Raw genomic sequence first — 27,471 nt, 5'->3', positions numbered from 1 at the left:
TTCGGGAATATCTAGTGTACTTAATTATAAAAAATAAAACTTCGCAGTGGTATTTAATATTTTTATTTTTACACTTTACGTCGGTGACCGTAAACGAATTTCACTACATCGCTCCATCATTTCAATTTCAATTACACGATAGAATGATACTAGAACATAAATATTTTTTCGTATTATTTAAGATCAAATAGATAATCTTTTTTACACCCTAATGTAACGATATCATTTAATTTGTCATTATATTAAGCAAAATACAACAAATTAAATTACATAACTTATATTTAATTATACTCTTTATCGGAGAACAATTATCTAAGACGATTGCAATTACAATTTATAAATACTCGTAACAAAAATGAAGGAACTAAATATTTGAATCTACTAAATTAATAGAATCACATGTTTTAAAACTAAAAATAAGTACTCAATGTCTTAAATATATTATCTATTCTTTACGTCCTTACATTTGGCTCCTGATGAAATTCATTCGTAATATATCTATGCTTAAACAGTGCTGAAAATCTGAAATTATAAGTATACGACAGTAGTCTGTAGACTTGGGGGAAAAACTTGAAAATTATAGACAGGAACATTAAAATCAATAAAGCAAAGGTACCTACAACATGCTACTCACACAACGCCAAATTATAGGTAGTCGATAAGACACGAATTGCGTTTACAAACTTATTCATTAATAATCATTTTCATTTCTATTAACAAATAACAAACTTAATTAAAAACGTCTCAATTAAAACTTTAACAAAATCACTCTAATACTGCTGAATTTGTACGAATTAGGTAAAATGTGGGGCAGAACACAACTTGCAGTCGCGAGTGAACACAAATATAAAACATAGAGAGCCAAGTTCTAGTGATAAGTACATCCAGACATACATACAAGTTCGAAGCTGAAATTTAGAAGAACAATTTGCCGAGTGCAGATGAAGACTTCATATCTTTTGGCACATATAAATCTATACAGACATTGGTTACCATTTCTGACCTAACTTACGTTAATTACCAATTTTATAATCGAAACAAGATTGTGTTCGGTAAAACGGTGTAATCGTGCAAAATCGAGAGGAAAAAATCATCTGTTAAACTATAATTACATATTCAATAATACGATGTAATTAGTTTTTATATATAAAATCCCTGTAATGATAATATTGTTATATGACGTGATACTAGGTGCACTAACTGTGGATCGCCATAGATCAGTTACTGAGATAATGTGCAATGTACAATAATTATATAAAATAGAATCGTAAGTGCTCAGTCTTCTGTTAAGAGTTTTGCAGTAAACGTCGAATCAATGGTTAAAGTCGTCAAATGAAAATTAGCGTCTTACGGCGAAAGAGAACGGTGCCTAGAGCGAGACAAAAACAACGAAATAAATACTGATAGTTATTTGGGAATGATCATAGCATCGTTATAAAGGAAACATCACTTTCAACATATTTAAAAATCAGTAATGTACAAATAAATCGTATATACAATAATCCAGTACGTCTAGTCACATGGTATCACTAAGTCAATATGAAATCATTGTATACAATTATCTAAAGCCCGATAGGATTGAACCCCGATTATTCTAATTTCCATTATTTACTAAAACTCTTGAAAGCTCCTTTTTATTTGAACATTGAGTGCAGATACTTGTCTAACCTGACGCGCACTGTCGCTGAAGTGTTATAGATGTGAACTCAAATTTGAATATCTAAAATACCAAACGCAGTTTAAACTGAATTACATGTTTTTACTTTGATTTGGAACTGGTTAAGATGATAAAAAATACATAGGTACTAATCTCTTTCGCAAATACTCAAGTTTCATCGCTGTAAAATTAACGAGATGAACGATGAAAGTTGAACAAATGTGAAATAGAAGTGAAAATTGATCTAAGCAGCTGTGAATAGAAATTATACTCATTGCTAATTCAGAATCAACTGCGAGTGGAATTCATATCGGTTCGAAGGAATATTTTTAAAAAAGGGTTGCTTTATTTCTGTTTTTGGTAATCAAGGTTAGGTTGATATTTTTTTGTTGGTTTTAGTGTGCGGGTTGGTTGACTAGTGCGTCGGACCCTCTGTGTCGTGTCTGCGTCCCTACAGAACAGTTCACTGTATTCACTTCACTAAATACTACAACAATTACAAATACACTACTTATTTATCATTTTAGAGACGTAGTGTCTCCATAATAATGGTTAATTAAAATTTATTTCCCCATTAAATTTATCATTAACTATTTACATTTAAAATTGTTTATCATCGATTATAACTATCATTACGAAATATTTTACAAACTTTGGTGAAATGCAGAAGTGGAATCGCACATTTAACACATAATATCTACATTGGGTTAATTTAATCTAACACAGAACAAGGACGTCTTAATCAAATTGCAAATTATAATGTTTTCAATAAAAAATATTGTAAGTATAATTAAGTGCGTTTGACGTCAATTTTTCCGCCAAAAGCGTTTGGAATGTTGCATGGAATGTTAACAATAAAAAAGTATTCGGATATTCCTAACGATAACAATCACAACACCTTTCATACTTATTGCACTCCTTCGGAATAAATTATCGCCTATCACTTACGCGATTTAATATACCTTTACAATATTAACACATCTTTAAATATAAATTTAACTAATTTAAACGTGGACGTCACTCGCGCGAGCTACGAATTACTGACAAATACTTTCGAAAAATATTGGTGCGCAGTTTTTGGGGAACAAATCGCAAAACTGAAACTTCTCTAGTGTATTTCAAAGAGATCATACTTGTGTAGCTCCAACTCAATATTGCACATCGTTCGTTACGTATACGAGATTTGTAGGGTATTAACGGAGGCCTGCTCAGTCATACAAAGAGATTTCATCTGATTGGCCAGGATAGAATAGACAAATAGAAATATCATAGGAGTAAAATTCGGATGCCAGCTTTAGTGGCTAAATTTATAATTTGGCAATACACTAACCAAATTCCAGTTTTATTTGTTGGTCACCCAGGTCGTCCGTGATAGAGAGCGAGGGCATTCTGGGAATGCGACATCAAGATTCCTTTTCTAACAGCTGAAGGTACAGTGAAGATTCGAAGACTATTGAGGCCTAGTCCTGCCCGTTGTGGTGGAGGAGCGTGCGGGTGTCGGGCGGGTGTGGGGGGTGCGAGGGCGCGCGGTACGATTCTCCTTCTTCATCGGCTGAATTCTCCTTTGACCGGTCGCTCTTACAGTCCTCCTCTTTTGTGACACCCGATAAAGAATCCAGAGCCATCGGCATAGACTGATATAGTTCCCTCGCTTTGTCGTTAGGTGGTAGCAGGTGCAGCATGTTGAGCGGCATCGGGAAGCCGGGGGGGAACTCTGGGTAGAACCCTTGTTGGAAGGGGTTGAACATGGGGCTCGAGGCGATGTCTGGCTCGGAGCTGGCGGGTCTTTGGCTTGAGTTCTGGTGGTCGTCCTTGTCGTGGTGCTTGTTGGGCGGGTGGTTGTTGTTGTTGTTCCCGGAGTTCAGGTTCAGCACGTCCAGTGGCCCCCCGATGCAGTCTTTTCTCAGCTGTTCTAATTTCAGGCTCTTCCCGTACTTGCCTCGCACGTACATCAGCAGCGAGTTATACGGGATGCCGAAAATCCTCGACGCTTGGCTAGTGGTCATCTTTTTGTTCCACACGTGTTGGAGAGCCTCAGTCAGTTCTGCATTCGTCCAGGACCGAGGCGGACCTCCCCGCGGCGCGCTGTGCTGCCCTTTCGGTCGCCCTGCCGAAAAAAAAACAACATTTTTAGCATGCGCAAGAAAGTTTTGTTACTGACAAAATTTAGTTTGGAAGTTAATTGCATTATGAACAATGCACTGTGTGATTTACGAGTGCAGCGCGCACGACATGTGCCGTGAGCGCGACCCGCGAATGCACCACTATCTAATAAGCATGTTTCGGAGTCGCAGCTATAACTCCGCTCCCGAAATGAGCGGGTTGCGGCGACGTTCATTTGGCGGCGATTTGTCATTAATTCGATGCGAGCACGCGACTATTACGGCGAGTTTGTCAAAAGAAACGCGGACGTGCATATGCGCGATGTCGCCCCATGTTTTATAGTTTTATAATTTCGACGGAGCACGTTAACTCGATTCCGATCAGATAATTCGAAGAACGTTTCGGATTACCTACCGGCGGAATGATATTTTATTATGGAAATTAGTTTTTCTTTTAATAGCCGTCGAGGATCACGCGAGCGAGCGGTAGGTACGGGCGAAATTAAAAAGGATGTTTTGAATTTGTAGCTCTTTAACAGTCGTTAACAGTGAGCGAGGCACGTATGCGGCATTCGGCGTACAAATACTAATCGATCGGCGACGCGACTATTGTGCGACGCGACAATCGCCGCTCGGGAGAGCATTCAAAGCATACGTTAGACTAGCCGTCTGTTCCCCTATGAGATATGCTATCAGATCGTCTTAATAAACATTGCTCGAAAACAATGGGCGTTTAACATTTAGCGAGCGATTGCGATAGGTGCTGAGATGTGTGATGGGCTGCAGATGCAGTTTGTGCACTATTATTGCGACTATCCATTGTTGCTTGCAGATTCATTGTTTCTAATATATTTTGTGTAGTTCGGCTTCAGCCTTGAGTCCGAGTATTCATAAAGCTGCTTTACATACGACCGCTCAAGATTATGTATTCGTAAACATTTATCAAGCGAGACATTTCGTGTTTAGTTTTAATCCAAGTTGGGCAATAAATAATAGGATATTGTAGTTGCATAGCCAGTTAGGTAAAGCAAACTTTGAGATATCATTGACAAATCAGTTCAGATAATACATGCCGTATGTATTAAATTACGTCAATATTTTAAGTAGGTAGCAGATATCTGCATGGTTGGCATCCCGGTTTCGTTCGGGGTTGTGAAGCTGCGAAGCTAAAAATGCCTTTGAAATTTTGAAGATTCGGCTGAGTTTTTGTAAACCAATCCGACTCACGTATAGCAATTTTCATCGCCCACTACTTTCAAGGGAAAAATCATGAGGAAACCTGCACTTTGGTTGATTATCAACCTTTGTGTGCAATGGAGAAGACAATGGCAAACCACTCCATTAATAGTTCCAAGAAAGTCGTTGTGTGTATTTTAAATCCACGTAATTAATGATCACGACCCTCAAGCTACGAGTATAAGACTATGAAGAAGCCTGTGAACTGTATACATATCCTCTTAAACTATCGCCTGTTATGATTGTAAGAGATTCTACATCTACATGGGATAAGTCCGCCATTGTACATGTTTTTATTGTATTATTTTTTTTATGTGTACTTTCGCGTATTATAGTTATTAGAAACAAAAAATGATATAAACTGTTGAAGATACTTACATTTCTTTTTGACGTTGGTGAAAAGCTGCGTGTCAATTGGCGGCCCTCGATGGTCGACGTCCATCAGCGGGTACATCTTGTGCTCCATGCCTGGCGGGAACAGGCCTAGGGGCGAATCCAGACCGAACACTGCGAAACAAGATAATTTTGTTAATAAATAGTAACACAAATAAGAAATCGTGAGTAAAAAGTGGAAGCCCTGTATGAGCTGAAAATAATCTTGTATTTGGTTATTATACTATATTTAAAAAAACCTTGCGCCTGAAACAGTCACATAATATAACATAACTATCATAATAATTATTAATAATTTCAAATTCCATAAAAATCTTATTTTAACAGATCATTTTAGAATGTAGTTTTTTAAAATTATGATAGATAATAGGTAAATTTTGTTTAATAAACATAAAAAATAATATAATTTAATTCCTTACAGATTCACAATCATACTACGTATCAATACGTTCTGATGAAAAGTAAGTATGGCTACTCGCCGCTAGATGGCGCTAGCGGTATCTCAAAAGTTTTCAAGGCTTTTTTGCGGCGGATTTATCGAACATGGATCAAAAAACTTTAGAATTAGATTCGTAATATATTATGATATTATAACGTTTTTTTTTGTACAAATAGTATGAAATTATATTTAATCTACGTAAATAAAAATAAAATCGCTTTACAAAGGACATAATTGTCAAATCTTATCTCCGCTCGAACAAGAGAAAATATCAAACTTTTCACTTAAATAAACTACAAATGCAATAACACCTTTCCAGTCTGCACTATTTATAGGTACCTACCTACCGACAGTCTAGATTCTATAAGATGTTAATGCCTAGCTAGTACTTTCTCGGAGGAGTGCGCCGTCCGTTGAACCAAATGCGACAAATCGATATCTCGTGTCTTGCTTTATTGCAAACCCTACCTCCATCTTATTCCGGATGGATTTATACATAGTCTGCTATCTCGATTTATGTACATCACTATTCTAATGTGGAATTTAACATTTAAAATTAAAACGAATTGTGATTTTGACCACCCAAATTATTTGTAGCTGACAGACATTGCTTCAAGGATGATAAACGCACGCATAGGTACCTACAGAGATTTAAAAAAAGAAAAGAAAACATTGTAACTCGAGATATACGTCACTTAGTGACGTCAATATTTACCTACATATCGAGGTATTTGGCATAGAAAATTGATATTTGATAGGTATCTATCCTTGTGAATGATTTTGCAAAAATCTCATGGGAACGGGAAATCAGCAGAATTTTTAAGTGCATAAATCGCAAGTTTAATCTAGTCTACCTTAAAAACAGTACCAATGAAATAGGTAACTTCTGAACATGCATTTAATTAATCTCCCAAGTAAAAGTGGTCCATATAATTCGTCCGCGTGTCCTTCCTTTTAGAAAGCGCAAGTGAACATATCCACTTTATTTAAACCTAGAAATTGTAGAAATGCGTTTAGTTTACTTGCGAGAGCCTCGTTTATGTAGACAAATGTGTTTTGTCCGCTCAGAGATTTCCAAAAAGTCCGGTTCGGTTATCATTTATAAGTCTTAATAGCTGATTGGTAACAACAGCATAACCAAAGAGGGTTGATGTCAAGCACGCGGCCCGTCATAAAATCAGAACCGAATATAGAAGACGAGTGCGACGAGTATAAAAGTTAGTTTATTATTTACGCAGACGCGAACTTTGGGCGTCACAGCTGAGAATTAAACCAGGAAAGACGGTGTGAGAGAGATTCCATGTTTGAAATAAATAGTCTTCCGTTTTATTTGAAGTATCTATCTTAGGTATTCAAAAAATTCATATACTGTATAAAATTTTTTCTTACATTTGACACTAATATGATAAGAAATAACGAATAGAAAATTTGAAACGCCTAGATATTTAGGTATCTGCTGAGTCTAAAATTATGTTTATGAAATATTAATTCACATAATAATGGAATCGAACGATCATAACTAACGTATAAATGTTTCGAGTGTGTACTCGAAACACACTAATCATTTTATTGACAACAGAATTCGAATGATTCACCAGTAAAATAGTCTAAATAAAAACTAAATTTAATGAATTCCTGCGCTATATAAAATGACTAATTAAATGAATAAATATTTAGCCCATTATATAGTGCTATAGTCTGACCTAGTGTTAATTGTGTACTAACATTTTCCGATTTTGGTTGACTTTAGCAATGGATTTGTAGAGAATATTTTTTTGGGCAATATCTACCAAAACTCCGTGAATTCTTTTTTTAAACATTAAAAAAGTTAAACTTCATCTAAGTGCGGCGCCAGCAAAGTTGCCAGTTATACGCTGGTTCTGTTAGTTCAACTAATAAATTAATCCACGATGGCTTGTACGAGTTATTTTGCATAACTGCCAATCATTATTATCTACATTAATATCTGTACTTAGATAAAATTACGCGTATGGTGAATCTGGATTCTAGATTCAAGTATGCACGAATTATCAGATGATTAATTGTTGGATAACATTATCTATGGCCAATTCTAGATAGTTCAGCTTTTCCCCGCGGCTTCGACCGCGCGAATTTTCTACAACAACAGAACTTTTATTCGTGATGAAAATACTCTCTGTCGTTCTCCGAAACATCGAGAACATTATTAGGTGAGAAGATGAAGGATGAAGGCTCTCAGTCCGCGTCACACTCGTCTTTAGAATGATCTCCTTCGTCAATAATTACCTACACGTGAGTGACCTCCGGATTTTTGATGACAAATTTTATGGTTGACTGTATAGAATAAGTCCTCCGTCGTTCACGTATCTTTTTTTATTAAATGTATTTGTCATATTTGACATGTCGGTCTTTTTTTTTTAGAATAAGTTATTACAAACACGAAAAGACGATATCCTATTACAAAGACTATATTCTCTTATTCTTACTCATGTAAGTCTTAACCAAATGATAGTATTATTAAAATTTTAAGCATTTTCAGAGTAAAATCGTAACTTTGTTACCAAGTAATCTTAGTACCTAATCTGTAAACTGTTATATCCTTTTGAACATTAGACCGGTCACCGGGGGCGGAGTCTTTGAGTGTAAAGTTGTATGAACGGAAACCTTAATTAGGAGTACTAGGCCAGTTCCACACTATAATATACTACAACGCGCCTTGGGCAATAACTGGCTGCATTTCGATTCTATAAATAGGGAATGTGAATTCAACAGAATATTGTTATAGAAAATTTGTGCGCTCGTATCCGTCAAATAGTGCGGTAAAATTCAGTTTACAGAATTGTACATATTGCTAATAAGGGTGTTTAATGTGTATGTAAAACGTCTTTTAGCTTTTAAACTTTGGAAAAAATATCCCAGTTGTAATATTATGTGTCGATCTCGATAGTTTATTAAAAGACCGAGAGGTTGTCTTTTATCTTATTGTATCACTATCATTACATAGTATAAAGCAAAGTCGTTTCCAGATGTCTGTCTGTTTCTACGTATGTTTATCTGTCCCTATGATATTTTAAACTAGTGTAGATGTCGATATTGAAAGACCGAGAGATTGTCTTTGATCTTATTGTACCTATCACGATGTCTGTTTGTTTCTATGTATGTTTATCTGTCCCAATGTAATAAAAAGAATGATTCCAGATGAAGGTTTAGGTATATAAATTATTATGGTTTTACCCGAGTGAAGCCGGAATCAGACGCTAGTGAAGTATGAATACAATTGGTTACAGCCTAATATCATCTGAGAGTTACGTAGGTACCTAAGCATTCATGACAAAAATGTGAGTTTTTCGTAAATCTCGAAAAATTGTACCATTTTATTAAAACTCTGTTGGGGGCATCATAACCGTGCAGCGAACACATTTCATGTGACTTTTTACTTTATAACAACAATAACACAATAATTTAACAATTTTCCGTCGCGTTTGCCACCAATCGGCTTTATTACGTCACAATTTCTAGTAGAATAGAGTAAACCTTGCGGTCGATTAGTCGTTCAGTTGTGTCGAGTCGGCTGGACGCTTTCTAATTCGCCACCGACCCCTTCAGAGAGCTGCTCGACCATAAACAATGTTTTACGAAACACACCCGACCAGCAATACGTTCGCATTCGATTAGTTCCGACGTTTTTTCCACGATTTGTTGCAAGTTTTACAAATTTCCACCGAAAAATTTTCGTAACACTATAGATTTATAACTTTAAAACCGTTCGAGCGAAATCGGCACGTAACTAAGTTAACGATCGATAGTCTCGCCCCATATGAACGTTGAAATCGAAAGTGCAAACTTAGTTTGCAACTCGGCGCAACCCTTTCGCGGCCATGTGTACACAACTCGTCAAACTTCACCCCGTTCATTCAGACAAAAGTTGACGCACTCTCTCTCTCTCGTGTGTTGTGTCTCTGTCGCCACACATGCGTGTATAACCCGGCGAGGAAAAACTGCGTCGCGCCGTGCGTAAGCCGAGGTCGGAGGGTGTCTCACGGCACGGTAGGGTTGTAGACACGTGATGCGCTGTTTACATTCAGGAAGGGGTCCCATTCACGCTCCGGACGCCGGGGAAGCGGGTCACACACGACGTACGCTGTGTGGGAGGCGCCGCCTGTTGTCTATGGTCAGGCCGCGCGTGCTTGCCGTTTATTTTGCAACGAGATTTACAACTATAACTGTAAATTAACTTTATCGAGCGGACCCGAATCTAGGTCGTATGGAATCAGCATTAATTATCGCTTTAATCTAATACCGATGTCGACTGTACGTACAATAGATCACATGATAGCGACTCACGCCAAGGATACGAAAGCAATAATATCTCGGGACGCTATAACTATCGAGAATTCCGCAACTGGGTTAATCTATTGTTTTCTGTGAAATACACGTCTGAATGTGGGGAACAATTAAAGAAAGAAGTCTAGGTCGCGATTACGATGGGCAGTGTCTATCCTTGCATTGTCTTCGCGATCGCGTGTCCAATATAAGTCCTCATTACATAAATATTGTGGGGTGTTGTTCTGCGGCGGGTTGCTCATGACAATTTAATATTTATAAGTCGTAAACCTTGAATTAAAATCGAGAGTAAATATTCTACCGAGAATAGTGAATAGTGTGTCTTAATTGTCTGTTGTGCTTATTTTGAGATATTGCTGATTGAAGATGTATCGCCAGGGTCGCCGCAATTATCGTCGGCCTTACAGTCTAGATGACGGATAAAAATGTTTAAATCGTCTTTGAATACAATAAGAAAGTTATTAACATATCAAATGAAAATAATAAGGAAAGCTTGTTACGGAAGAGAAACACAGATCATAAAAATCAGGGTGTCTATTCTGATAAAGTTATGTCATATCATAATAGTGTCCCAATAGTTTTTTAATAGTAATTCTTATTACACCAAGAACAAAAAGAAAAAAATGTAGTTTATACACACAGAGGTATGTGTTAAAAATTGTTGCAATGGCATCAACACGCCCATAAGAATTTATTATTTTAATCGGCGATCTCATGTGTGAGAATAAAAATTTCACATAGAATCTCCAAATTAGCGCAATTGGGTATTATAACGAGATGCATTAGAGGGAGCACACACGCTCGTTTCAATGGTGAGAGAATCCATACAAATGAATTACAGGCACTAGCGTTAATTTCGTAAGCTCAAGTCCAATTTGGCTTTTAGCTATTGAAATGTATTTTCGTTAACTTTCCATGTGATTCGTGTGAAGCCACTTTCTATTGTTTCGGTGGCAAATGACTCGTTTGTGTTATGAAATATTAAAAATACAGAAGAGTAACGTTTCAAAATTCTAGATTAAGCTCAAAAAAATTTTTTTTTGCTGTTGCTCTTTTTCTAAAACAAATTCTACAGTAACATTTATGTACTCAAATAACGATTATATAATTATATCAGTTTTAGGGTAATTTTGAGGTTAACTATAAACTGCGAAAAATGCAAATTACGCCAGCGACAACATGACGTCACATAAACGATAGCGCACATGTTAACGACATTGAGTGGCGCAACCAACCCTTCTTCTGGTGCAATATTTTATTTGAAAAGTTGGAAATGGAGTATGGCCTATATTTTATTTCCTGAGTAATATTTTTGACTGACCTGTATCCTACTGCTTTTCAACCTCCCTTTTTCGAGTAAGTAACATTTTATATGTACTTGTGAATCAAAATATTACTACTACTATTCTAAATCCTCCATCCTAACTCTCATCCTTAATTGTTTCCATATCATCCGTGTGCGCACGCATGATGTTTGATTTGTTGTTTTGTTCTCACTTTATTTTTTAACACGCCACACAATGCTAAAGATTGTACCTACTCTAATGCAGGCTATACACTATGACGACACGAATGCTTGATGATGACATTGCGTAGTTTGTATGAGAGCTTTTATTTACCGCAATGAAAAACCAGCAATGTATGCCGAATACTCAAAGTTCGGCAATCTGCACCGCGGTAATGTACCTACACCCGGCATTACATCAAAGTTCATCCGAATGTATTGGGAACATGACATTCACACTTGTGAGCGAAATTGTCTATTGTTGTCTTGTCTATGGATTTTTTGTCTAATTTGCTGCTAATATGCGTAATGTGAGGTAATGTATGTTAATGAGTATTATTTATTAAGCTTGTGGTAGATGTAATTTGTTAATCGTTTTGTTTACATTCAAGACAGAAAATACTACTCAGTTTTTATTACTATCTTGTAAGGTATTATAATGTTAGGTACATAATTGACTTTTGTAAGAGTATATAAGTTTTTAGAAGGTTTTATTAGTAAGAAATAATTAAATATAATTATGGATTTAAATTATCTTCATTTCAATTCTATACTGTTTTATTAAGTTGTTCCTACAACAAACTTGGTCCAACACTGCTAAATTAAATGTTAAATTATCAATTTGAACATTATGTAATTCCTGCCAATGAAATATCAATCCTAATACCAATACTTTAGAGTCACGTTTATGTTAAATCAGAATCAGAATATCTTTTGAAAAGAGTTCGCGTACATTTTCTTTTGTGGTTTGACACAACACGTTTCAATCGTATGCATTCTATCATGTATGCAATATACCGAAATCGATTGTTCGCTATTCGATTTAAATTGGATAAAGAAAAATAAATCGATATACCGTTACATTCAGCTTTCACCACACTAAATGTGTATCATAAAATATGTCTTCTCGTAAAGGAACTGTTGTTAAGATCAGCATATATGGTATTATTTGTGCCTTTTATGAAATGGGTTAGACACCTGCACGAATCGGTGACACAACCGAATATCCTATATTTCAGAATACATATTCTTTTATATTTACTTCTAGCTAGTTCTAGTGGGAATTTCGGGATAAAAAGTGACCCTATGTGTTACTCCAGGTTATATTTTACCCATACCTATACCGAATTTCATAACAATCCGTCCAGTGGATGCGTGAAAATTTAAAATTGTTGAATAAATAGATGTTTTTTTTAAATAAATAAATAAAAACTTACCACAAGTACAATAGATTCATAGTTGTACATTAAAATGAAAGTGATAAAAAATAACAGAGATTATATTCAATCAAATCTCTCAAATCCAGATAGATTGTGCCGTCTGAAATCAAATTATGGAATAATTTATTCTTGTAATAAAAAATGATCCAATAAAGATGTGTTTATTGGCAATCGAGCGTATATTCATATTAGAATGGACTAAACGTGTCAAGCTCGAGTCGGATATTGTTTATGTGGTCACATATCTTACTAATATTAATTCAAATATCCAACATTTTCATTAATATCGTCGACTATATATTTTAACAGATGCCTATTTTAAAAAATGGTGTTGTGACAGTTACACAATACTAGCCAATAAAACTAATTGCCCGTCCAAAAAAATAAACGAATTAAATAATTTTAACGACAAATTAGGTATTGTTACTACATTAGTTCCGTAAAAAAAATAAAAAATGAAAATTCCTAAAGTCCGTCCGAAGTCAGCGACAAGACCATTGTCGCTCTTTAAGGTTTCTTTCAAACGCCTGCGGATCACTAAAACGGTTAGATTGATACGAAATTGTTGTTTACGTGTGTGGTTGGTTATGATTTGCTCTCGTAATAGCGCCTCTTACTCATGTGCCTGACTCATTGACTCATGTACCATGTAATTTGTATCGGAATTACTCGGAATACATGACAGACAGATGTTCCAAGTAGACTTTTAGCTAATTTAAACGTAAAATATGTAATTGTTCGCGATATGAGCAATTATTATTCGAGTTAATTAATGGATTGCTAATTGTGTGGTTGAGGAACTTGAGGAATGAGGAAGAATGTTCACGAAATTAATTTGCAGATTTTTAATTATTGCATAAAAAGCTTATGCCATTAAAATAGAAAACTGACGGATGGAAAGGTGGAGAAAGTAAAGTGGAAGTTTTAAATATATTTTTTAACAATTTTTTTAATAATTAATGACACCTATTTAAAAAAATCGGGTTCAGCCTCATGAAGCCTGATACCAATCAGGCTGCTGGGGGCCCTGGGCCTTCCGTATTCAGGATATCCTGTCCTGTTCGTGGCCTTAACGTAATGGTCATCATGCCGGACTGCTACATTGGGGGTCCCGGGTTCGATCCCCGGTCAGGGCAAGATGTAAAATGATCTTTTTCAGATTGACTTGGGTCTTGGATGTATAGATAAACAAACAAATAGTATCGGTGATTAGTATCCCATATTACAAGTCTCGAACTTACCTAAGTAATACTTACCTATATAAGTAATATTTATTTACATATTTACATTTATTTTCGGTGACAGGCATTTGCTTGCGTTTCTTTATGTTTTAAGCCATCTTCATATCATTGTGATTTGTACACAATATATATGGGCTGTTGTGAGTTCTTGAACAAACCTTTACAAATTCGTTTTCACTAATATCCGCCGAAACAAAAAGCCACAGAAACCCACAATAAAAACCATCACCATCCCATAGCCCTTCGAATTAGTTTCGGAAGTCACGTCCTTTCCAAATAACGTGTAAGGAGATATATAACATACAGTATGTGGTCAGATAAGTCCTAACAACCAAATTGTGGTTTCCGTAGCCTTCCCCGCAGAAGAAACTTCATAATCACAGCTTTAATCTGATTTCGATTTCGTGGCTTTTTGTACAGACGTCTTTTAATGTCCGGGGACCTTGTTCCATTCAAATAAAGCCTATTTTACACAAAGTTTGACGTGTACCGGACCGATAAAAAGTAAACTCTGTTTTCGGCATCTGGCTTCCCCTTATATCGTAGTATTGTTAATAAGTCCGCAAAGTTTCAGTGTTGTTGTGCACCACAACCATTTGAGGAAAATTAAATTTGTTATTTTAAAAGCTGTAATTTTTTTTAACAGTCCAAGTATTTTGTATTTAAGTAGAGCTTCTGTTAAATTATCATACGCAGCTGACTGAAAGAGAAAGTACTCGTAAATAGGTTGCCTGTCACACACTTGTAATTTTAAGATCTTCGTTGATTTTAAATTTGCCTAGTTTACAGATTATAAATGTTAACGCTATCCAAGTTAAGTAGCAAATGGATCGTGGCTCGCCTTCAAGTCTTGCCACAGTCGTGACCCGTATGTTTTTGTCATCGAGTTCTCCGTAAAATGATTTAGATGGAACCAACTCGAGAGCAAATATCTCCGAAATTGGTCCAAAGCGTTCGAAATTCATGTGTCGATCGCACTTTTTAGTCGCGTTCGTTTTCGTGGCCACTGATTTTAATTGCTTTCTAAAGTACATTCGTCGCTTTATTCCCATGACGGTTACTGTGAAATTGACTAGCACACGTAGATGCATGACATGTAGTTTTTTCGTGGCGTTTTTTGTGTTTTATCAAGAGAGAGATCTGGCTGTATGCGCCGGTCATTGTGCCGCGCAGTGAGAGGCCCGGGCGCAGGCCTCGCTCGCCTTTCCGAACCACAACACTACACTCGTGATCTTATTTCGATATCCATTCACGGAGACTCATTCAAATTTCGAATTTAACGGGCGGAATCAATTACCAATGTGTGACGACGACATATTGCTACTGTTATGAGCGATGTTCCAGTCGGACCGGAGTTTGGGGTTGAATGGGTTATGGAATATTAATTATTGCGGCGGCCCTCCCAGCGGGCAGATACGATCATGTATGGGCATCAATCTCGATCAGAATAGTGTCGGCACCTCTTTACCGCCAACAAAAAGTCGACCAAGCTTTTTCTCATGACCGCTGAACAATGCCCGCGCGCACCTCTCTTGTTATTAAATTCGTATAAAATTAAAACTAATGTGTGATTCCAGTTCCGTTTTGGTGATGGGAATCTGAGTTACTGTTATTTATTCATGATATTCGCGGTGAATGTGTGTTCTGATTCGTGTGTAATTTGCAATGTATCAAGATTTGTTATTCGAGGGCAGGCGACTCAATTAAAATTGTCACCAACACAATATAGAACTATTTATTTGAAGGTGTGCGTGTCGTGGTGATTGGAACGTAGTAATTTAGCTGGCGTCCCGCAGGGATGTATATTGGCGCCCGTCCTGCTTCGTGCATGTACAAGTGACACATCATTTAATACCAATGTATCTAACGTGACTCCAATCGTTTGCAGTGAGTCACCAAATGTAAAAAAAAAACGCCTAGGGCAGTCGCTGGACCAAACTTAATCACTCATATGTTTGAATCACTCACCGTGTTTGTAGTCATGGACACCGCAATGATACATTTTGTTAACCCATTACATATTTTTTCTCTTATATTTTTATACACAGAAATATGTTTCTCATTTCTGTCACACATTGTGTACAATCATCCTGCTTTTTTACTGCGATAGATACTAATTGATACAATAGAATTTACACAATATTGAACATCACCTAGCGAAATGTTTTTCTTATCTCGTATTATTGCGAAAATTGGTGTCAAATTTCGTTGAAGTGGCCTAAAGGAGTCTGACATGGCTTTTTGACTAGCGCCACCTAGTGGCAAGTAGCATGCACACTAGTGAACTGAATAGTCAACCAGTGTGTAAGGTTTGCTCACGATGTTTTCCTTCACGGGAAATAAGCGTGTGTTGATTTATAGTAACCAATACTGCAACTGCAGAAACTCAAGTCATCACCATCAATTTTTTGTTTCTTCATCAAGCTTCGAACAAAATCCAATCAATCAATCAAATCAGTTATTCAGAAATTAGAATTATTCAGAAATTCCATGTACCAAGGTCCCATAACACGCATGGAGATTTCATTAGCCGCTTTCAATACGCGATTATTGATAACTGGGCCCACTCGTAAACCGCGTAATTTACCTCTGGACGTCGAGGAGGCTCGCGGCATGCTTTTCAACCAATTAAGTGAGGGTATTTGTCAGACCTTGAGTAACGACCTCCATTGACTCCTGGACTCTTAGTAAAAACAATAATTCAGCTTTATTTATATCCCTTTTCCACTTGTAGAACCACAATAGTGGCTAATATGGTAAGCTAATTGGATAAAGTCGGTCTGTCGATTGCATATTTGCATTTCGCTTGGTTGGTGAGGTGAGGCATTGATTGACAACGTTTGCAGGTTATAATGTATACTGCTACTACTGTTTCAATTCTTGTCTTCCTTTTCTCTTTTGTTTTGGGTTCGAATTTAATGAATCTTTTGACATTAGAATTTTTTTTACGCTTGCAGGCGTTAAAATGTCTTGTGATGTCAATCATTTTTTTAAAGGACATTCTACTGCCCAAAAATATTATCATAACAACGCAAAGAATATTTGTTTATCACACATACCTAGAAATAAATCAGTATTTAATATATGTCCGGATACAGCTTTTATGTGTTGTTTCAATGTCACATCTAGAATTACCATAATCTGTGGTTATATCTTATATGATATTGAGAGTGTTCTGAATTTAAATAGAAGTTATTTCCGTTTGGTTGGCATAAAGCCATTCGTAATTAAATGTTTCCGTTCTGAAGATATCATATCAACTGATTAAGACATTGCAACTTACACAATTTATTTCAACTTAATTGCGATCAATAACATTGCAATAGGTATGCAATTTTACTTCCGACATATTACGTTCACAGGTCACAAGTATGGATGATTAATTTTTCCTCTGTACTATAGCCACTTTTATGAGGAAGGTTAACTATGAAGTTACCCTAAAATCCCATACGAGGCGATGTTGTGGGGCGCACATAACATAAAAGCGATTTTATTCCATATACCTACTTAATGTTTTATTTAAAGATTAGTTCCTTACAATTTACACAATACATTTGTTCAAAATGGCGGCGGTCATTAAGTAATAACCTGTAAATGATTTCGCTGAAATATAATGACTAATCCATTAAAGTTCTAATAAAATAAATACAACGTGTGTCCAATCTGTCGTTCATTTAATAAAATGTTTATAGTCCCCGGTTAATTATGTTTATTGATTGAATTTTATTCGAGACAGTAGGACTTAGTACAGGCAATTTATATGTACACCTACCCATAAAGTATATTATATTATGTACTGCGCATAGCTTATATACTAACCTATATTCGTAAAAGTAGTATAAATATTCTCATATCCTTTTCATTATTTATATCTGCACAGCAAGAATGTTATTTATCCTAACATGCATAATCCTGTTGTTTTAATTTGTCCTAAATTATATCCATTGACGATTGAGGATATTGGAAAAGCAAAGTGCGAATTCAAACATTGCGTTTTGTTTTGTCATTCCAAAATATTAAGGTACCGTATGTTCCTAGTTGGCATTTAAAAAATATTTCGATTTATATAATAATATTAATAATATTATTTTTAGCCTTAGGTTTTTGTTTTAATTCTGGTAATTATATTGGCGATTAAAAAAAAATACTTATAAAATATCAATGGAGTAATCTCAATTAGATATGAATATTTGAAACACGATAAAATGAATCCGAATTCTAAAAGTGAACATAATTTCTTAACACAAATTCCGATATACAGGGAAACTTCACGGATTAACCATTATATCTGTAACCCATTAGGAAATATCTTAGCCCATATAATCTCAAAGATAGCTTTTATGGTAAAATGGCCGCCAGTGCATAATGGTCGGCGTGTGTGTTTGTTTGTCAGCTCGTGCACGACGCAACTCGCTCTCACCTTTCACGACAAGTCACCTGCTAAATAAATAACAGATAGAAATGTCTATGAAATGTCCACATAAATTATGGTTACAGTGCCCCGCATATCATTACTACGCCCACTGGGTTTCTTGTGTCGCAGATTAAGGACGCTCTGTTCCAATGTAATCCCGCTGTTATGTTGGCAATACCTGTTCGGCGAGTTTTTTTTTTACCTGCCAGTTTTGTGTTTACACATGTAACTGGCAATTAAGAAATGAATATTTTTTTGATGAAGACGACGACGACTCGCGATGTTCCTGTTTTTCTCATGCTACCTATATTATTTTGATAAAGGATTTTTTTAATTTTCAATTTTTTGAGAGGGGAACGTTTTGGGGATGGAGAAGTTTTCAGCAAAAAATAAGAACAGGATACTTAAAAGTAATAAATATTTCTCTAACACATTCTTAGTCAAAATTAAAACTGTAGGTAAATCGCTAATCCTTATTGAAAATACATGAAGTAACTTAAAAGGCTAGTTCTCATAACGAGGCTGTAAAGAATCACATAATCCCATGTCGGACACAGATATGGCTGCGTGTCGGGTGTGTGTTAATTACCGTCTAATCACTTATTGTTACTGCCGCGTATGCAGATAAAAAAGTGGGCAAGCGTGACTCGATTTCAACGAGGATTCGTGTTCTGTATACGTTTAAATATATTATATGGATTATTCAAATTCAGAACTTGCCAGAGTTAAAAACGAAAAAAAAAAAGTTTGTTCGAGATTTAATCAAATTTTTGCCAATTTAGTTGTTCAACATGTTTTTTTATTGTTAAGAAATGTAATTTTATATTATTTTATCTATTGCAATAGTTATTATCATATTATTAATATCCACGCAGGGATGACCCCAGTGGCCTAAGGATGATTTTTCGTCTAAGCAAATATTATTGTCTCTTAATGTAATTATTAATTGGATATTAAACCTAGGGATTTTATGGCAATTAGTGAATGTCATGTATTCTGATTTTATCATCCGCCTACCATTGGGGCCAGGTTTACTGTGATTGAGATTCTGCCTGTAATTTCACAGCATTAATATTTATGTTTATGTTTTGTTAAATATATGTTAGCCACCGCAACAGATTTCCAATACTGGTAACAAACATGGATAATAAATTGAAGTGAGAAAATAAAATATAACTATCGGCAAGGAACAAATCGATATTATTTCCAATCGATCAATAGCAATGAAAAAGTTTCACTTTCATTTGTAAAACTTGATTGTCTGTGGTCGAATGGAAATCATTTTCACGTGAAAACGCCTCTAAGTCAGTACGGTCCAGAGCACATCAGGACAACTAAAATTCATTGCAAATTCGCCCTTATTACCGCGGGATAGAGATTTATCTAGGATAACTTGTCATGCAGTTGGCGATACCAGTAGCCGTATTTTATTATTATTCCAATAAACGATCTAGTTTATTGTAAATTGATATGACGGTGTACGAACATAATTTTGCTATTTAAAGCACTGATCGCCAGTGGGACGTGTAAAATTACGTCCAATATTTTCCAAAAAGATTTATGTATGTTGGTAACTGCTTGCGGTATTTAAATTGATGTATCCTTCAAAAAACTACATTTTCTAGAACAAAATGAAATACGACCATGTTTTTTTGGTACCACTGAATTTACATACATATCAATATGATCAATTCGGTAAACTTAAGAGTTATTTCATTATGAATTATTGATTCAGAAAAAAAATGGACAACTGTTTATCAATCACATGAATTTTTTAACTTAACATTAAGTGGAGTATTTTCACATAAATCTAAAATCATACCAATAATGGAAAGTTCAAATCCTAAAAGAAACTATTACAAAATATTAGTAACTTTTCCCGCTATTATGTAGTCGTACCGTTTATACCTAACACTGATGTGTTATGAATTAAATAAGGTTCTATACCTTTCCGTGAGGTACCCTAATAGGTTGTTTTTTGTGGCGCCTCATCACGCCAACTGGACACGTGTGAGGAAATAATCACATATCAAAGTTATTAATAGCTTTATATCGAAGGATAAATATCAGAAAGAAGTAAATAGCTGTTATACATTTTTTTTATCGGATATAATTCTGTGCCAAAAAAAAGACACATCATATTAGAAAAAAATGTCAGGTGCGTCTTTCCGAATGACGATAAAAGGAGTAGTTCTATTAATGTCGGAACAAAACAGTGGTTCCAATTTAACTCTAGTTTGTTTGACGTTTGTGTTGAAAAATTTAATGTGTCAAAATTTATCTTTTTGGTATATATTTATATCCTTACATATTATAATACAAAGTCCTCTAACGCGTCTGTATATCGCGATAAACTCACAAACTACTGCACGGATTTTCACGCGGTTTTCACCAATAGATAGTGTGGTTTCTGAGGAAGGTTTAGGTATATAATTTATTATGTTTTTACACGAGCGAAGCCGGGACGGGCCGCTAGTGTAACTATAAAAATGACTTCAGCTTTTCATCAAAATAATAATGTTAGCTGACTGCTCTGAAAAGTGAGACTAAAATGAGACGTGCTTTTTTGGCATTTCATTTACACGAGAATGTGTGTGTAAATGTATTGTACGATTAGTTACGGCCGTACTTTAATTTGCAGCGTGAATAATTGTTATTTTTTTTGAAACAAGTTTCTCTGGAGCTACTACGGGTTCGGAAAAATATTTAATGTAACAAAATATTACATAGTTAAAAAAAAAACTGCTCCACTCTTTTTTCTGTTAAGAGATAAATATATAACTTCGAAAATAACGTCTCTTTTGAATGATGAATTAAAATCGAAACAAATTTAAAAATAAAAGGGAATCTATAGTAGAAAGTTCAAATTGATACAAACATAGATTTAGAATGTGATAAACATCAGTGTTGTACTATTGATTAAAAGCTCAATTTTAAATCCTCGAGTAATATAGGTATGTGCACACTGAAAGTAGGTCATTGGGCCCGTGGCGATTGAATGTAAATGCGCAAACGCTTCTGCACGCAGATGTCATCCTTGTGTAGACGCGACTTTAATCTCGAGATGCTCACATTTGGGACATAATCGATGTGTTTATGTGAATATCTATTTAAATTAAGTAATTAAATTTAATGTATTGGTTAATTATGTTTTGTAGGGTGACTATAATGTCGCGAAAATTCGGGACAAAATTGGGAAAAGTGGACTCTGATAAAAAAGAGAGATAAAATGAATAATAAATTTATTTAAATACCATATTGTTATGTTTTTCGAATGTTACGATAATATTCCTGGTAAACAATCGGTGAATAATTAACCTGGAATAGCACATACAATACATTTTATCCCGAATTTCCTATGAAAGCGGAGCCGCGGGGCGCTGTAAGTGTGCAATAAATTCTAAAATAAAGATAAACTGGCAAGTTGGAAGACGTTGCAAGCGATGCATAGCCTCACCCTTGCGTGCGCGCACAGGTTTTAGTTCTCCGTGTCAATGTCGCCGACTATTTTTTACTTCTTTTTATGATATTCATGAAGGTCATGTGCTTGATGGTGAAGCCATCGCGTGTCCAAACATCGATGTTTACAATAGACGGTAGATATTTACTTGTTTTTCATTACCACTTAACAGGCCCATTTAAGTACTCTGGATTTTTTATACTATTGTGGTTGATTGCAGTCGACATCTAGAACAATTTTACCATGAATATTATTAGATTTAATCATGATCTCTATATCTTATGAGATTCTTCTTGGAATACATTGATTTCATTTTGCTTTGAAAACTACGGTTTTATTGAGATATATGCAATTAGGTGATGTACCTATTATTAAGAACGTGAATAATCAAGAACTTATAAATGAATAAAGTTGAACTTATATTCAACTTTATTAATGGAAGATATTAAGATAATCAGCAATAAAACAATAAAGCAGATTTCTAAACTAAAATATTTGTAAGAAAATTCAAGACGAAGCTGATCCAATCAGGAAGCGGTGTGCACTTTCTGATTGCCACCAGTCCCTGCAACCCCTCATTATCGTTTACGCTCCACTATTAAGCATAATCAAGACCTCATCACGACCATCACACACGGAGATGGAGGAAACAATAAAATGAACACTTATAATAAGCCATCGCCCACGGTGATAAAATTAATACTAATTGCAATATTTACACTGTTTTAACCATAGACCATAACAGATAAATATTCTAATGAATTTCATAAATGCATTCGAAAATATGACTGGCAGTAAGTTGAGGCAATTTCGTCATTTGTATTTGGAAACAAAATGACAAGTGCGGAAACGTTCAGAAACTCCCCCTCGTGTATTTAGTTTCCCCACGCACGTCGTGGAGAACGGAGTGCGTGCAACCCTTCATTACAACCTACGTCTATTATGGCGCAATCAAGTTCTCGGCACATACGCGAAACTGAGGAAACAATAAAACAAAATTGACGTATAAAACCACTCCTTGAACTAATTCCAGAGCGAGGCTTTAGGTCTGTTGTATAAAATACATTAGACCGTAATTTCTCGGCGGTCGAGTTTTGTTCTTAAATTGATTACTTACGATGTCACGTTTCGGTCAGGAGAGCATGCCCGACCGAGATAAAAGTAATTTTGTTTTATTTGGTTCACGTGAGACGGTATTGTTCGATAAACATTAGCTTTTGTTTGTACATAATTCTAGTCTTTAATGTTTGTATGACCAATAAATTTTATCTAATACTGGGTGGTTATGTAATTGAATTATTATAAGTTGGATGAAAGATTCCAAATCATATCGTCCAAGATCAATATCGTCGATAATTTTATGAGTGTTGTTCAAATTAGTCGATAACAATTACTATCATTTCCTTCATATGCGTTCAGAAACCGAAAGCTCGTAAAACAAGATGACGGCTGGAATAGCTTCCTCTTTCATTTCACGTAAGGAGATCTGGGCAGTAATTATTGAGGTGTAAAATTTACACTGACACGCGTTTATACAGCCGATACAGTAGTGAGATGAAACGGTCAGGGCACCGACCGTCATTAAAACGATATTTAAAGCGAATATTTGCGACATGCTATGTTAATGGAGTTTCAAGTTAAAACCTTTCGCGCGATAAAAGATAATACGCCCGACGTATGAATAGGTGATCTTAATTTATCCGAGAAAGGTTCCGGTTAACACTCGGTATCGGTCGCTAATCGAATCACATGCATGCGATTTATGGTATCGATAACGATGCCAATCTAACGGATCCTTTAATGACTGCCGCGGACCGAGTAGCAATAACGATGAGCTTTTAGTTCCTTAGGTCTAAAATTTAATTTCCTTTTTATTTTTTGCCTCTTCATCAGTTTTTTTTTTTCACTTCAAATTCAATTAAAATTTTGTATAGTTTTTAAAGAGTTATCGTTGCATAAGTTATGAAAAATTATTCAAATCGTTTCTGACAACCAATGTCTGAAGTCTATATTAGGTTTATTTTTCATTAAATTATGGACATCATTATTAGATCACTAAATGTAGTCAATTTTATATAGTGCATTTGACAATGAGTGAACAAGGTCAGTTTTTGCTGCTGATTACTTATATATTAACAATTACCAATTCAAGCAGGACGGCATTGATAACGTTGACCTTTTGTTTTTTTTTACCCGAGTTACCTCTAATCAGCCAGGTACCTATCTGATTAGCCATAAGTACTCTTAATTTTCCTAATTATATTATATATTTCTTCATATTGGCTTATGAGTTCCTGTAATTTAACCGTACTGATTGTAGTTATGGCTATAACATGACACATTACTAATCCGTGCAAATTTACTCATTTATTTTATTTACGTGAGTATTGTATTTAAAACCTCAAGTTGACTGTAAAATAGGTTGTCCTTATGGGAAAATATGTGGAATTTTTTATGTTTAAATTCAAATATCAAATATAGTATCAAAAATATCCGAAACGTCAAGAAAAATGTTGTTACCCTAAATTTAAATATATCGCGTAGTAAATATTTTAAAATTGACAAATTGATGTACGTTTTGGTAAATCAGGTATAAGGATTATTACAATTATTAATATATCGCGGCATATTGTTACTATTTTAATTAAAATGGAAATAATGTACTTACTGTGTGGTGGAGTTAGTGACAACGCCGAGACCGCAGACGGTGGCACGGGAGGAAACATGTCTTGGTGTGGCGGGAACATGCGCGGCGGTGGAGGCGCCTCGGCTTCCTGGTCTTCCTGCTCTTGCTTCTGCGGCGACCGGGGCCTCGCCAGCCGCACCGCCTTCAGCCCTCCACTGGGGGACCGTCTCATCGACAGGTTCTCTGGCGTGTCAGACTCTCCTGAACGTCGCCTAGGCCGAGCCTGTTTTCTCCTTGGCTGCGGGCTCGCCGGGCTGACTGGAGGAGACGGCGCTGGTGGCGTTGTCTGTACCGGACTCCTCGCCAGCGGTGTCGGTGGCGGCGACCGTGCCTGCTCCTCCCTATCCTGGTCAGCCAGACCCCGCACTTGCAGAGACTCTCCCGCTCGAATTACTGTCCCTAGCTGCTCCTGAGCTACTGAAACTTCGCCACGGTACATAAAGTCCACCACAGCTTGAACCTCCCATCCTTGAAAGTCTTTCAACACGATTACGGGATGCTTGCACGGATTTTCGCTGAATATCCGCCGGAATAGTGGGCTGCACGCGCCCAGCAGGACCTTATGGGCTCGCACTCGACGTTCGGCACATACGAGAGTGACGTCGACTAGAGTCTCCGCATGAAGGAGAGCTTCGAAGGAGCGCAGCAGGTGCGCCTGATGGTTGTTCCAGCGGAGGCTGTAGTGCTCTTCACCGCCGACGGCGGTCGGTTTGTCGTCCATCGCGCGCGCCGGTGTCAACGCGTGTGTCGGAGCCGCGGCGCGGTCTGCAGCGGGCGCGTGCGCGGCCTCGCGCCGCCCTCCGCCCGCGAACACCCCGCACTCCAACCCTTTCGTCGCTCAAAGAATCGCCTTCCCGCCGGACCGTAATCTCATCGCACAACTCAACAAAATTTTGTAGATCTCGTCCGAAAGCACAGTCACAGAAAAGTTGTAGTTTTGGAGCACTGAAAACACTATGTCCTGGCGCGTCGGGTCGAGGGTGGCCACAAGAGTAGTACGATACGTGTGTCGCGGGCAAGTCGCGAGCGCGGAGTGAGTTGGCGAGACGGGCGCGCGGTGCGGCGGTGTCGCGCGAATGCCGAATATCGGGTCGGCGTGCGGTCGGCGGCGGGCTGAGCTTCGGTGTGGGGCCCGCCCAGGCCCCGCCCCGCCGCACACACGCGTCGCCTCTCTCCCCCGTGCCCCCTCACACACCCGGGACACATGTGTCACATTCTAATACCTACACATGTGACGCCTCCTACACACTATGTATTTTTTGATAACACGCCTACTCGGCCTACTTTTCCTTCCAAGTGTTGCGTTAATAAAAGAATCTTTCTACTCCGTGTATTTTCCTTAGTTTTCATTAGAACACCCTGTATAGTGGAGTAGGATGAGGTAAGTGAGTCGTGTCGTGTCGTACTAGCATCTTGAACCAGCTGGACTCAATTCGGTTTAGAGAACGCCAGACTTCTGCCAACTTTTGGGTTGTTATTGTTTTCGTACAAAATGCTGCATTGGGATTGTTCAAATATTCCCGCGCTCATTTGGCGAGTTGCCTCTATTTTCTTCGGCGTCATTTATTTATTCAATATTCATTCGCGGATTAAATTGATATTGACATGTAAATAAATATTGTATGGCCACAAGTCCGTTTCAGTGTTTGGATACCAAATTTTATATTTGTCAGACTAATTTCAAGAAATGAACATAAAATCATTCAAATGTAGTACAAGCTATTATCACTAACAATAATATATACTAATTGGAAAAATAATTATAACGTGATATTAATTTCTTACTGTAATTAATGAAATTATCTGAAATCCGAAAAAGTGGACTGTGGACTCCCTACACATCCCGGTACTTAAGTAATTAGAAAGTTATCTATGATGTAAGTATTTTAGATAATTTATTTGTAATTATTTTCATTTATGACTAGATATATATGTATATATAATTGCATCAGTTATTGTTCATTTGGAGGCTTTAAAGGAAAATTTTAAATAAGAAATATAAACAGCGGAACTATTTGTTGTTGTTGTTTCAACACTCTGTCTCGCACTGATTTACATGAATACATTACACTGTTTGTATTGACACAGATATGAGAACATTACATTGTTCTTATACCTGGGCATTAAATTTGAACAAAAATTTAAAATATAATGACCTAAGTAGTTCCTGTTCTGTCAATTTTTCACCAATGAAAAAATTGCGCGCTATCTATAGACATTACAGCTGCTAATATATTTTTTTTATGTGGCCAGTCCAAGTATTTTTGTTACAAACACAATGAATCTAGTATAATGGAACAGTACATAATTATGTATTATTAATTAGAAAAATATCGAACTAAATCTTAGTTCGGAAAAGTTAAATGTGAAAGTTTTACGTATATCCTTATCGTATCAATATAATAACATTATAATTAGTAATATAAACAATGTTTTAGCTAGTAAGTAATATTTTAATTATAATTATAATAATAAGTAGTGAAACGTGTTATTGATTAATAATTTTTCTTAACGTGAGTCCCTTTGACTTTCTCATCACCTAAATTTAAAAAAATAATGATTATCAAGAATATATTGTTGTTTTATGGCTGTATGGGTTTAAATCCCTTTGCCTATCCATGTGGATAAACGAAACAAAAAAAAATTTTAATGATTTTTATCAATCAAATTTTGATACATACGGTTTCTTACTAAGGTGGTAGAAATTAATATAAGCCAATGGAAAAAATATTATACATATACATATATTGTAGACAAGTCTACCTAATTAAGTATATTTCATTGGCACCTTTACCA

At 36.2% G+C, this 27,471-nt stretch overlaps 1 protein-coding gene across 1 annotated transcript; it reads right to left on the bottom strand.

Annotated features, from left to right (window-relative positions):
- Positions 1-47: 47 nt before the first annotated feature.
- On the bottom strand, positions 48-25,797 carry lov (jim lovell). Its single transcript, XM_053754794.1, has 3 exons — positions 24,658-25,797; positions 5,374-5,502; positions 48-3,764 (listed from the first exon to the last, which is right to left on the bottom strand). Exons 1-3 carry the CDS (start codon positions 25,394-25,396, stop codon positions 3,118-3,120), a joined length of 1,515 nt encoding a protein of 504 aa, XP_053610769.1. The 5' UTR covers positions 25,397-25,797; the 3' UTR covers positions 48-3,117.
- Positions 25,798-27,471: the final 1,674 nt, after the last annotated feature.

This window comes from Plodia interpunctella, chromosome 14, assembly GCF_027563975.2.
Source record: "Plodia interpunctella isolate USDA-ARS_2022_Savannah chromosome 14, ilPloInte3.2, whole genome shotgun sequence".
Taxonomy (NCBI): domain Eukaryota; kingdom Metazoa; phylum Arthropoda; class Insecta; order Lepidoptera; family Pyralidae; genus Plodia; species Plodia interpunctella.
Note: the sequence above shows the minus strand (reverse complement) of the source record. Positions and strands in the feature narration are given on the sequence as shown.

Bases quoted from the DNA above. Each gene is read 5' to 3' on its own strand.
- lov (XM_053754794.1), bottom strand. From the start codon at position 25,396: ATGGACGACAAACCGACCGCCGTCGGCGGTGAAGAGCACTACAGCCTC. The intron at 5,503-24,657 runs GTAAGTACATTA...CTTGTTTCGCAG, and splicing joins GTCACTAACTCCACCACACA to TGTTCGGTCTGGATTCGCCC. The intron at 3,765-5,373 runs GTAAGTATCTTC...TTTTTTCGGCAG, and splicing joins CACCAACGTCAAAAAGAAAT to GGCGACCGAAAGGGCAGCAC.